At 35.1% G+C, this 14,805-nt stretch overlaps 1 protein-coding gene across 3 annotated transcripts in view; it reads right to left on the bottom strand.

The window, feature by feature from the left end:
• The window catches only part of fndc3ba (fibronectin type III domain containing 3Ba), a 230,683-nt gene that overhangs the window by 18,116 nt on the left and 197,762 nt on the right, over positions 1-14,805 (bottom strand). For all 3 annotated transcript variants that reach the window (XM_005163404.6, XM_073920500.1, NM_001159832.1), the window contains one exon: positions 3,533-3,748. In XM_005163404.6, the coding sequence (XP_005163461.1) occupies positions 3,533-3,748 (216 nt within the window). The remainder of the gene's footprint in view (positions 1-3,532; positions 3,749-14,805) is intronic.

The raw sequence follows: 14,805 nt of genomic DNA, 5'->3' as shown, positions 1-14,805 counted from the left end.
AATAAATTACGTGGAAATTTCTAATGTTGGCAACGAACTCTGGGTTTCTCGTGCCATCCAAGCACACTCGATCAGTCAAAACACCTCAGGTCAAAACAGAAAACTAAGCAACAGCTGCTATTTAATAATTTTATGCTTCCAGAGGTAGTCTGCCAGTCTCAAGTAATCCCTGCCAGATTGATATTTGACTAATTAGACGAAGGTAATGGATCAGTGATTCAAAGTTCATGCTTGACACTGTCAAAACTCTCCTCTTTTAGCTCTTCTAATTCAAAATGCTGGCTAGCACTCACAGTTGTTTATGTGCACATGAAAAAACAAACCTCTTCTGCAGGTTCAAAAATACAAAAGCAAATCCAAAAGAAAGGATTTCTTCAAAGAAAACGGAAACCAGATCATAGACAAGAGGTCTGATCAAATATCTGTCATTGCTCGTTTGATTTAAAGTACAATGTGCAATAATGATTACGAGTCCACCATTTTACAGCCATGCTGAATCATCTAATTTTTATTATGAAATCAATCAATCCTCATTAATACATCAAATACTACATAAAACAAAGAGTTTTACTTCAATTACCTAACTAATGCACAATGATAATGCCAACTGGATATTAGGCCTTTAGTAAATAAGCTTATTGCAGTAATATGATCAAAGCTAGCACACAACGTCAAGAGGACATTATGCAGCCAACAGATAGCCCTCTGGTCATGATGATCCCTCGGGATCTCTAGATTCATGAATGAGAAACAAACAATTAAATGCCAGATAAGGCTTAAAGGCATAGTTCACCCAAATGTGAAAATTCTGTCATTTACTCACCCTCCATTTGATCCAAAGTACAGGCCAGGTAATAAAAAAAAAATACATTATGATTAATTGCGGGTCGGTTGCCGGTGGATGTAGTGGGACATGGCAGTGGACTAGCGAAAAAGCAGAAACTGGGCTTTGCAGAATGGGAAGATGAGACACTCAAAACAATGGATGAAGTGCAAGAGTAGCCTACTGTTCAAAGTTTCAGTTAGAGGAGTCATCAGAGGAAAATCTGCTATCGTTCTGGGAGAAACAAGATCGCTTATTTCCACGACTGCAGTGCCTTGCGAGGAGAATCTTGTTCATTCCTACAACAAGCTGTGCGAGCGAACGCTCATTCAGTGCAGCTGGCCGCAAGGCGGAATCGCCCGAATCCAGGCACCGTAGATGCTATTCTGTTTTTGCACAGTGTGAAAAAAAGGCCAAGTAAACACAACATAGCTGCCACTTAGGCCCTTTTTGTTATTTTGTTCCTGTATCTGTAAAAGCTAAAATGTCTTATTTTTACTTTCTGTATCTATTTTAAAATTAGGAAAATGTTGTCTAAAGACAAAATTGTGTTTTTATAAATAAATGTTTATTTAAAAAGGTTTATGATTAACGTATTATTTTACTACCAGCGATGCGCAGATTTTAGCTCGCTGAATCTGCTGTTAATATCCATGGTGACCTATCATCATGCCCAAGACAAAGAATTAAATTATTAAAGTAACGATCGGGTGCAGACACATAGAGGCTATTAGATAAAAAAAATTCAGCTAATCCACGCATCTCATATATATATATATATATATATATATATATATATATATATATATATATATATATATATATATATATATATATATATATATATATATATATATATATATATATAATACTCTAAATGGTTGACAATATCAACACACATAATGTATGTGTATGACTCAAAAAAAAAAAAAAAAAAATAAATATATATATATATATATATATATATATATATATATATATATATATATACATACATATATATATTTATTTATATATATATATATATTTTTTTTTTTTTTTTTTTTTTTGAGTCATACACATACATTATGTGTGTTGATATTGTCAACCATTTAGAGTATTAGTAACTTATCTTAAGTCCTGTTATCAAATTGGTAGGAGATCTGTTAATAGAACAAATTAAGTCCAAACAACTACAGTATAAAACTACTATACTCAAATGGTATGGTATTGCTTCCAGTATCAGAGTTAATACAAAAATATAACTAATTCTTATAACTCATTGGATTTGAGTTCTGCTTAAAATAATTTGTTTTTGAGTTAAGTCATCAAGTCATAGTAAATGTATTTATATTATAAGTTAAACTAACTTCATTTAGTGATTTTCTCTGTTAAGGCTCCTACACACCAGGACGTTTTTAGTTTAGCGTTTATCGGCAGCGTTTAACGTTTTTCAGTGTTCAAACCCATGAGCTTTTCACGGGGGTCAAGCAGAAGAGTATGCTAAATCACTCTTTTGACGTTAGATGGCGCTGCACAACTTTAAGCTTCTGACATCCGCTTAGAACGCAGAAGAAGAGGAAGTTCACACATTTGTTTATAAAGTTACTGGTGACTCGAACAAGCATGGATGGTTTAAGGAGCAGCTCCAGCTCTAGCGATGAAGAAATGATTATTGTTCACTTGAGCAATAAGCAGCTAAACGTTCATATCACCTCTGGACATCTTCAATGTGCGCTCGCATTGACAGTTTTTCGCTTGAGCACCTTCATGTGCTGCTTACTGTAACTTCAGCAACTCCGTGCACGTGAACAAAAGTGCTGATCTGATTGGTGGAGAAGGTTTTGACGCCGCATTTTTTAAATGACGCTTTTGCGCCTGTCGTTTTGTGCGTTGATGTGCACAATCACATTGACGCCCTTTATTTAGTTACGAGGCGTTAAACGTAGACAGAAAACAGGAGCAAAAAACGTCTCGGTGTGCACAGGCCTTTAGGTTTTACAGTGTATAATAAAAATGTATATATGGCAGATTATTGCTCTTGATATCTTAATTATGATATTAATGTTGATTAAAAAAAGAAAGAAATGGAAATTGATCAATATATCCATCCATCCAATAATGTTGGATAGTATAGTGTTTTTGCCCCTTAACTTGAATTTGTAAGGAATTTTTGTTTATTTGACTTCCGAATGCTTCAATTTAAGTTGAACCTTTAGACTTCCAGATATATATGTAGTCTGTTCAATCATTGCCCTTTGTAACAAAACTGGTACTGGCTGAAGCGAATCATTACAATAATTAGAAAATGATCCAGTCTAACACTAAAGGATTTTCAACAGTGTCCGTAAGGGAATTCAATATATTTATTTTATTAAACGTCCATCTGTCAGGCCTGTTGCCCACTCTCTAATACTGCCAAAACGCCACTCTGCCAAAGAAAACAATCAAGAGTGACAATTAAATTTGGACATGAGCCAAGCTGAAACTTCAGTAGGTTAAAAATGCAGTGGCCTGACCGAACAACAAGTGCATCTATAAATAAAGACCCGAAGAACAATAATAAAACCTCAAAGCATTGCAATTAAAGTGAACACTGAATACTTAAAAACACAGAGTTCAAAAATAAGATTATATAACATCAAAACAAATATGTCTGTCAATTGTTACATCGTTGCTTACAATGGTACATTTATTCTAGTTTATGAGGTGTGATGGAGAGGAACTGACCTTCTGTTCTTATCCTCTATCTGTAAGTTGTAGAGCATCTCTTCTCCCAGAAGGCTCTTGGCATTGCTGCTGTCCCCCCACTTAAGTTTGAGGCTCTGGGGTCCAGCGGCGGTGCACTCCAGTCGGGGCGGGACAGGCGGCAGAGGTTTGGTGCGGGCCAGCAGAGTTGGGCAGAGGGGACCTTCGCCAATCTCATTCACTGCCTGAATCTGCAGACTGTCACAACACACAGAGAAGCTTATTTAAACACCAGGTACATCAGCTGACTTTAGGCCTGAGCTATTGTACCTGAATACAGTCAAACCAAAACATTTATTTTATTATGTTTTCTAATCTATAGCAAACATAAACTTTGATAAAGTTATACATTTTAAATGCATCTGAATAATTTATAGGATCTGCATAGAATGTGCAGTATACTGAATTTTGTTATGATTCTTGTTTATTTTGGTACTACTATGCCTCACAGAATTAGGAGCTGGTGGATTATTGCTGCTATGAGACACCTGCTTAGATACTGTAAATCTTGTTCTAATCTTGTTCTTAATCTATAAGTAAATCGATATATATTAAAAATGTTCACTTAAAAGTATTTTTACATGATATGTTGAAAAACAAAAAAAATCCAACCAAAAACTTCTGACTACCACCAGAAAGCGGGTAATAACTCAGAACAGAATGACTGATGTGCTCTGCATGACATCACCCACGTTGCTTTAAAGTGTTGTATTGGTTTGGCTACTATAATTTGTTGATGCATGACATTTTTGTGCATGTGTGTTAGCGGTCAAGGCATTGCAAGTGAGGTTAGTGTCATTTCCTCTTTTTTTAGCCTTTATTTTTTTATCGGGGTGCGGTGAGACTGACTTTACCTGACCTTTATTATCCCAAGCTCCTGATGGAGACAAAAGAACTTTAAGGCTTAAATCAATAACTCGTTACAGGAATGTAATTCTTAATAACCCTTCTCCTGCTTTAAAGTTTTTCAAAGGCATCTGTATGTTACAAATTGCATTGCGAGCTTCGAGAAAGCATGGCAATGCTCTGGTTTATTTTCCTAAACTTTTAATCATTTTGGTGAATCAATAAAAATGAAAAAGCAGCAAACCAAAACCACCACAAAAGATAATAAACAAAACAAAAACGTAGGCAAAGCAAAGAAGAACACAAAACAAATTAAAAAAAATAATAATACAAACAAAAAAGCAAGGCAGTACCACAAAACAGATTAAAGCAAGAAGGAAAATCAAACCAAACACAAACCACCAGCACCACCACCACCAAAAAACCAAAAAACAACAACATACAAACGACACATAAAACACAAACAATCCAAATAAAAACAACAAAAAACACTACCCAGGATAAAAAAAGAGCAACACAACAAACAACAAGGCAAAGCACAATCAACAAACAGAAACAAATTAATTTGTCTTTTGTTGAACAAATAGTTTGTTAATATGGTTTATCAATTTTTAATCAGTCTAAGGCAGGGTTGTCCAAACTCGGTCCTAGAAGGCATATTTTAGATACAACCCTAATTAAACATATCTGATCCAGCTAATCATACTCTTCCTAGAAACCTTGGACACCCCTGGTCTAAGGTATCTAATACACTATGGTCAATTTACTATATTCAGTTCACCTATAGCGCATGCGTTTGGACTGTGAGGGAAACCGGAGCACCTGGAGGAAACCCACATGAACACAGGGAGAACATGCAAATTCCACAGAGAAATGCCAACTGGCCCAGCTGGGACTTCACCCAGCAATCTTTTTGCTGTGAGGTGACAGTGCTAACCTGTACTTTTTTTGTTAGTTTTTGAGTAAATACAACTTTATTCTAAAACGTTATAAATGTTCTGATTTTATGCTGGTAGCCTAAGTTGAAAGCCTTATTTTTTATTTAAACGTGTTATAACTTAATATCTATCTATCTATCTATCTATCTATCTATCTATCTATCTATCTATCTATCTATCTATCTATCTATCTATCTATCTATCTATCTATCTATCTATCTATCTATCTATCTATCTATATATATATATATATATATATATATACATATATATATATATATATATATATATATATACATACATACATACATACATACATACAATATAACTATATAAAAAGCTACAGTAGCTTGAAATTGAGTAGCCATTCTACTACAAACATATTTACAGACCTTCCAAAACGACCAAAACAGTTTCAGAACAGATAGACAATCAATCACTGTGACTGCTGAACTTGACATTGTAAAGCAACTGCACTGCAACATTACAGGTGTGCATTTGCATTTGTTTTCAAAGCAGAGCAAACAGAAAGTCAACAGAGACATGTGGTATCATCAGTAACACAGTAACTATACAGTACTACACTCATTCATGTGCATGTGGTAAAACCACAACATTTCTCCTCCCCTCACTGACACCGCTCCCTCATATGAGCAGATTATTTTGAATATGCATGTGCGGAGGGACAGCAGCGGGTTTCACATATGCTTATCAACAGGCCAACAGATGTGCCTTAGTCTTGCTAGTAACCATGAGACATTTAATTGCTTTTCGATGGCACAATACAAACATACAAAATCTGCTTAAGCGGTACGAATTATGTATATTAAATCTTAGGAATGAAATAATAATAATTATACCTTTGGCATACACACTGATTGTACAAACTGTACAATGATGGTTTGTTCTGTAGACAATCGAAAAAATATGCTGCATAAATGGGCTAATAATATTGACCTTAATATTTTTTTTTTTTATTAAAAACTGCTTTTATTCTAGCCAAAATAAAACAAATAAGATTTCTCCAGAAGAAAAACTATTATAGGAAATACTGTGATAAAATCAACATTGCTCAACATCATTTGGGAAATATTTGAAAAAATTAAAAATAAATAAATCACAGGAGGGTGAATAATTGTCAACTGAATGTCACAAATTCCAAAACAAACACAAGTGAAATGTCAACTAAAATTAAAACCAAATCCCAAAATTAAAATGATTTAACCTATTAAAGGGCCATGAAACCTCCTCGTTTCAGCAGGTTTTTTTTTACACCTCTACTTTGGAAAAAGTCAGGAAAGTGGGCATGTCCAGCTCCGTTAGGGGGGAGTGCCGGAGGAGGGGAAAGAGGGAAGGTCAGTAAAAATTTGCATAAAAATGGGAATGTCGGTTTGGGCACGCACTGATTTTCACAGAGGCAAATCAAACAAACAGACAGAGGAGAAAGACAGTGAATATATTTACATGGACATCAGTAATCAAATTATTATCCAAATTATTAAATGGTGGACTTCAACTGCAGTTTTGATCTTTCATTCAGGATTTTTATTCATGCCTCTCTTGACAAACTAGATATATGATTCGAAGAATTGCTGTAAGCGTGTATTTTGTTACACGCAGTTTGTTACTGCACAGTGATGAGAGAAAAAAACCCTCCGCATTTCATTTGTGTGTTATTCCTCTCACAAAATGCGGCGAAAATCCAACACGACAGTAAGTTTGATTGTGGTGCTTACATTTACACTCGGAGAGCAGCATTTACAGCAGATTTTTCAGTCCATAATATTGTAGTGATATTATCGTATGTCAAACTTTATTAACTTAGAAATCATTTGACTAAGATCCATCTTTAAACACTGAAAGAGTACTGCGGACGATACGAACTAACTTTGCCTCTGAATTAAACAAAGACCACTAGTCGCTCGCTCACCAAATCTGTAGAGACAGGACAATCAACACCAACTGGAGTTGCGTCTTTATTAAAAGGAGACAAGCGGGAAATCCAGATTTCTCCGTACAAACGACCCGTAACTCCAAACAATTCATGTTGCTCCCGTCTCTCTGCCGTCTGTAACACTGTAACAGGTAACAACAGTCTTCGAAGCTATCATGCATATTAATAAGGTTGCACCGCATACACAATAGAGCACGCTGATTAGTTTGAACCAAGTCTTACTCATGAATAAATGCAGCACACTCAGAGACGTAATAAGGTACTCCCAGGTACAAATGTCCAATCTACACGATGGAATACACGCTAAGATCTCATGGCTGTGACACAGCTTCAAAAATTAGTTTCAAACTGAAAGTATGAATTTGCTCGAAATAAGGCAAAAACAACCAATTTTCACTTTTTATTGAAATATGTGTCCTAATAGTGCTTTTAGCAGTGTGGGACACATATACGACTGTCAACAGCTCAAAAAATGCGTTTTGTTGTTTCGTGACCCTTTAATGCAAAGTTAATTCACTATAATTATTATTTGATTAACAATTAAACCATTAATGAAATTCTGACTGTACTAAAATCAAAACAATTGACTTTCTCTTAATGACAACAGCTGCTTTCACCCATTTTTTTGTAGCTTCACCTGCCATAATGTAAGATAAGAGGTCGATCTCTCACACAGAGTGTAGGAAGTGATAAGACGTGTCAAGCTGAGCCTTGCTCACTTGAGGATGCAAATAACTTCCTTAACTTTCACCCTGCCCAGCTTTATCAAATTTATATTTGTCGGCTGAAAGTGCTTTGAGAAGCAGCCCATCATTCATGGATAATGCCTTGTCATGTTATTAAATCAAATGGAACCAAAATCAATTTTTGGGCTTAGCAAAAATATGGAGCTCTGTAGTCTGTAGTCTGGACTGGAATGAACTGCAGCTCTGCCAAAACAGCAGACCACTTGCTTGACATTTAACTGAAAACAAAACATACTTTAACCTTTCGCAAGATTTCATTACTCTTTACGGCGCTAATGACAAAGACATAATCGATCTAAGAGTGATCAAATGACTGTACAGTCTCACCACGTCTGTCTGCCTCAAGCATCCGCTCCTCATTCACTTACAGTGAGTTCAGATTCTTGTTTTTCACTAAAAAGGGTTCAATGAAATGACAACAGCATTTTTGGGGCAATTTGTACACAAATGGGAATCATTTTAACAACCCTGTTGTTTACACTTGTTCAAGCTACAGTTGTACAGTTTTTTTGGACAATTTATTTGTTTTATGTTCAATCCACTTAAATTTGTAAAAGATGAAGTCAACTTAATTGTTTTGTGTTGGTAAAACATGAATGATTAGTGTTGGTGTAACTGCTGTGTATATCCCAGCATGCTTGACATGAGGGGAAAAGTTGAAGAAAAAGAGAAAATCTTTGGTGTTTGAGTTAAGAAAAATACTTGTTGGAGTTTAAACCACACTTAGTTTTAGAAATTTTAAAGAATTTCACGTGAGGTTTTGAGTTTTGATGTTACCACCTTGAAGACGAAAAGCACTCAGGCTTTGGGTGTTTGCAGTTTCATTCAAAACAATATTGTTTGTTAATTCACTCAGTGAGCCGCAGCTGTGCTAATACTAGTTCTGAGATCAGTCTCAGTCAATTGTAGGCAGGTGCAATTTGTTTCATAATAAATAATTCAAAATTCTGCTCATTCAAATGAAAATGATAATTTGTTTGAAACTAATTTTTCTTTTGGTTTCTATTTATGTAAAATAATTTGAAACAACAAATACTTAATAAATTAAAATAACTTATAACTATTCAATTTCATGAAAAAATTTTTCCATTATTTTAATTAAGTTTGTTCAACACTTTTTTCGAGTGTATGTTTATTCTGTTTTTCAATGATGTTGTTCTTAATCATTTGTGAATTAATGGTTTCCTGTATTTGGAATTCAAAGATATTTTCAGTACATCTACACTTCCAAACTTTAGTCATTGATCTCTGCTCTGAGAATTTGAAAAAACACAGTGATTCTATTTACATTTGTAGCAGTTTAACACACATTACAATGCATTAGTTAATTGTAAATATTAGGCTTATGACGTTATCAAATGTTTTTGCTGCAATTAATTGTTGAAGCTTTTACCAAGGTACTGTAAGTGGTATTAACACAATATTGTCCTAAGCTGCAAAAAGGGTTACTTTAACAGGCATAAGAAAAAAAACAATTATTGCATTGCTTTATTGTATATTTGTGTTCAGAGTAAACAAATGTGTCAACCAAATTTAAATAGAAAATGATTATAAAGTACAATAGGTGACACTAGTTAATAGGTCATTACGAAACATTAGTTAATGGATTAAAAAACAAAAGTGAGGTCAGATTTATTACAGTTACTAATATTAGTTTTAAAAATGCTAATTAAACTATTAGTTACTAACAAAAAATAATACAATGATAATGACTTGTAATCAGACTATAATACTAAGCATCAACTAATTAACATAAGCCAAGATTAATAACAACTTTTGAAGTTCTCATTGTGAGTTATCTGGACTATTACTGAAGCCTTACTGCACAGTGTTAATGAACAACAGGTCTATAAATAGTCACAGAATTTTCAATCAATATTTCAGCATGTAGTAGGCTAATTAACATGTTAAAATGTTAATGTTTGAACTTTTAAGTTAATTAATCAATTAAGTTTCCAAGCATTTGGTGCTGTAATGCAGTTAAAAGCCATTAAAAAAATAAAATAATAAACAATTATTTGTGGTATTTTGTAGTGCCCACAATATCAATACTGTACATGTTCATTATCATAATATATTGAATTATTGAATATTGGCAAACTCCAAATATTTCCAAATATTGTCCTATCCTAACAGATTATAGATCACTGAAATGTATAAATCCTAATGATAATAATAAAATTATGAGCAATTTTGTGGTCCAAAGTCACATTTTTTAGTATAGAACATATACTATCGCTTCAAACTATCAATAAGTCACTTACAATTAAGCATTTTCAACATGAATGGTAATCAGAGCAGAGATCAAGGTGACATAAATCAAACTATATTTACAGTAAGATTTGAGGTGTTAAACATACTGGACACAGCTTCTTTTGTCTGAGCAGGGTACACAACAGAGTTTACACCTCTATAAGTTGAGTCAGAGCACTAGCAGGAGATCACCAGCGGATCATCACCGGAGATCTGCTATCAGATAATGGAATCTGTCAGCGCAATCCTGCCTTTGGTTGGAATTCTATTCATTATTTGATTCTAAGCTACCAATAATTAATATGTAAAAAATAAAGCAAATTTGTGTCAATGTTACATGGACAAAAGCAGAAAATGAAAACACACAGAGGGCGCTGTTATGAGAACGCAAACTGAAAGCAAGATAAACACAACAGATGGACATAATAGAATGGTCAAGCATAAAACCAAAAAATAAACCCTGATCCTCATACACATGGATCTATATTGAACATGGCTAGAATGCTAAATAACATACACAGACAGAAAATAGTAGAGCTGTTAAAAAAGTCTTTAGAAGTGTCTGAAATTATAGATTTATATTGATGTAAATACAACTAACAGCTATCTGTTTTAAGATTTCATTTGTGCTGCTTTACTAATAAAAATGGAGCTGATATAGGTTGTCTTCATGTTTTATGGTATGAGAATAAGAAACTGAGATACTGACAATAAGATGACTCCTGGAAAAACAAGTTTTATATTTTCTTAAGTTTGAATAAGCACGAAATGCTTATATTTGAATGTAATAATAATGGTTACAATAATCCATGCAGTGTGCAACACAGCTCTAACTGAATGGAAATATCCAGCTTTAGTTTAAATCTGAAAGTGCACCGTGCACCATGTTTAAAACCATTGATTCTTTGACTATTGGTTGAGTCAACTCGGATTCAGATGAATGCTTCATCCTTTGTTCGGATCTTTTGCCTGAATTTGTCAACATCAATAAGGCGCGGTCAATTTTCAAAATAGTTTAAATGTTGCCACTGTGTGGATTAACACAGAATGTGTATGATTGTTATTACTTATGTATTATTGTTATTACATTGTTTAACTGCGTAGCTTTAATGCACTCTTGGACTGGGCTCACACATATAATTCAATTCAATTCATGTTTATTTATAGAGCGCTTTTCACAATGTAGATTGTGTCAAAGCAGCTTAACATGGTTCTAGTAAAGTCCATATACTGTGGGTGTTTCTCTCCATCTCGCGCTGAAAACAGTTGGCTAAACAGACTGGTTCATTGGACCAATCAGCACAGATTAGTCTTATGCACAGGAGGGGGGTTTGGGAACAAATTAACCGCTGAACAAATCATATGGGAGTCGTTGGGATAGGTAAAAATAAATGCATATTGTAAGACAATGAAAGTGTTTTTTGACCTTGTATGCATATCAGCCATATCATGGAGACCCCCAAAACCAAAACATGACCTTTTATAATGCATAACGGGGTGATTTAAAATAAGTCACTTATCCTAAAAATAAGGCTGTTTAATTTATAAAACAACACTTTAATATTGTAAATTTTAATAAATAATAAACACATTTAAAAACCTTTTGTATTTTATATATTCTAGTCTTTTTTTATTTCTATATATATATATATATATACACACACATACATACACACATACATATAATTAATTATATATTTATGTCAGGGTTAAGCTAAATGTTCATCATTATCACTCCAGTCTACAGTGTCACAAAATATTTTATAGAAATCGTTCTAATTTGCTGATTTGCTACTCAAAAATAAACATTTGTGAATAAAAAGTATTACTTGTCTGTCAAAACTAGTTCCTGACATCAAACGTTCTTAAAAAGTAGTGTAAATTAAGTGGGAGTAGGCAAAAAGAAAATTACAAAAATCAGCAGGAGTGGATGAAAAGTTGGATGAAAGTGGAATAAAATCAGCTGCATGCAAGTCACTAATTTAAAGAGCATAATCACAGCTCTCAGACAAAAACACGGTTTGCATAAGCTGGCTGATGGAGACTGCGCGGCCCCATGCAGTGAGAGATGTCCTGTTATGGACAGCATTTCATAGATCCACACACACAAACTCTGCCCTCTGGCCTTCTCCTTTCATTAGCGTCCGATTAGCATCATTAACACGCTGCTGTTTACCCACCGTCATCCTGGGCTGCGGGAGGAAACAGGCAGCGGGGGTGACGTGGTTTTGGCGTCAGGCTTGGTTGAAATGGACAACTCTGTAGAATGCCAATGAGAGTCGAGATGAAGCATAACTACTCTCTGCAGGACACGGATCCGCCTCGCAGGGAATCAGAAAGCGAAGTTGCCATTAGTTAAGTTTACTATAATTTAAGAAGTGCTTGTGTGAATCACCAGATGAAAAAAGTGATCTAGTGGACAGACTGGAAGTGTTACTGGTTCCTGGTTGTATATGTGTTTGTTTAATTGCAGATGAGACACTAAACTACACATTTAGAGATTTAATTAGAGGTATATTTGTGTAATAATGTTATCAACTGTTAGTTTGAATATTAATCGGGGTAGTTTAGTCATTATTTCCTACCTGCCGGGTTTGAAATGGTCTTTATTTTACATTTAGCAGCCGCTTTTGTCCAAAGCGAAACAACTGAGGAAGCATTCACCAATTCAACAAGAGGCAGTACACACAAGAGATAATGATTATACAATGAACTGTAAAGCCTAGTTCACACTACAAGATTTTAAACATCGGCAGATCGATGTGCAGTTCACACTACATGACTTGATTTTGTGTCTTTTAGTTGCTGTGGTAAATGATCCACAAGAGGGGGGTCAAGCACCAGAGGTCTGCATTCTCGTGGGACCAGAGCAGATTTCTTGCGGCATGGGAATAAACTTCCGAATAAAGTCCGAGCGGTCGGTAACTGGTGTATTTTGAACGGGAGCAGGCAGGCTAACAATATCGCGTATGTATTTGTGTGAATGAGAGAGCGTGATGCTGTCTGTTGTCACTTGCTTGGTGCTGTGTGTATGTGTGTGTGCATGTTTATACAGACAGCTTGTTATAGGCTGTCAGGAGGACTCTGTATAGCTGGGTGGTTTTTAGTTTTGTCGAAAGCGGGAACAAGCGCGGCGGATAGAAAACGATGAACACTATTGGCTGCTTGTGTGCTGATTACATCACTGACACCGTTTCAAGCTTTTAAAGGAGCATTTAAAAAGTCAGCTGATGCTTCAGCGGGTTAAATCATCTGCAAGGTTCAAGTGGATAGATACAGAGTTTTGAATTTTTTCTCATTTGAAGTTTTGAATGTAAATCTGACGTGACAATATGACGTCTTATCTGAGAATGGTCAGAATGACCAGTATAGTAATTATAATAGTTATAGAATTCTAGTTTCACTGTTAACATGCAGAAAGATATGAGAGTATCGATGCCCATTTGGGCCAATTACAGACGTTTCTGTTGAGCTCCTTCTCTCTCATTGGCTGCAGCTCGTCACTACATCTGACCGCACGTGGGGTCAAGTCGGCCGACTGCTTTGGAATATTCAACATTGTAGATATTGGATTTTCATCTGCGAGGTGTCGGCGACGCTTTAGCGAGCCTCTTGGATGCGTCCTTCAGTATTTCACACATAAAGACTGCAGAGTGCCGAGCACCCACAGATTTTTCCCCGATCACAGCCCGATCTGTCTGAGAGCTCGTTAACTTTCAAATCGGCCTCAAATCAGGCTTAAAATCCTGTACTGTGAACTAGGCTTTAGTGTTCAAAGAATAAGATGCTAGAGTAAGGGGAAGTATTTTTTTAATGGAGAGAAAAAGATTCTACAGGTCAAGGCCACTCACCTGTGTGAAGCACACTTCAAAAATGTTTTTTAAAGAACCTGTCTGGTGAAAATGTGCAAAACTGGTGAAGGTGTTGGTTAAAGTGTCAAAGAGATGAAAGAGTGTGCTTTCTACAGGTGGTTTGTCCAGCTCACTCACACACTCAGTTTGGGGTTGTCGTTAAAATGTTACATTTTATTATAGCTATAATGCATCAATGACCAATTGTTATCTAATAATTATTCACCAGAATGCATGTCATTTTCCTATGAAAAGACAAATCACTTAATTGTTCAGGAAAGCATGAGCTGCTGATTCCAGCAGTGTAAATTAACAGAGATTGGGCAAGTAGAACAATCAAATTCCTGACCAATCAAATCGCGCATAGCATCAGACAGATTGACCTCATAAAATGGATGCAGATATATTCAAATTAAAAATGTAGTGTGAAGGCATTAAAAGCGACCAAAATTTCACAAAATCGTCACTCAAAATTACTGAGACTGTTAAGACTGCATGTGACTGATGAGAAGGTAAAGGATGCCAAATGGCCTTAAACAATTACTAAATACACATCTTTTTTGGTAAGTAATGGTACATTAAAATTTTTCCTAATAGCTGTAATGTTGGTTTCAGACTTCACAATAGCAGAATCATTTTGAAATAGATTGGCATAAGGTCTTGAGAT

The sequence above is a fragment of the Danio rerio genome, chromosome 2 (genome assembly GCF_049306965.1).
Source record: "Danio rerio strain Tuebingen ecotype United States chromosome 2, GRCz12tu, whole genome shotgun sequence".
Classification (NCBI taxonomy): domain Eukaryota; kingdom Metazoa; phylum Chordata; class Actinopteri; order Cypriniformes; family Danionidae; genus Danio; species Danio rerio.
Note: the sequence above shows the minus strand (reverse complement) of the source record. Positions and strands in the feature narration are given on the sequence as shown.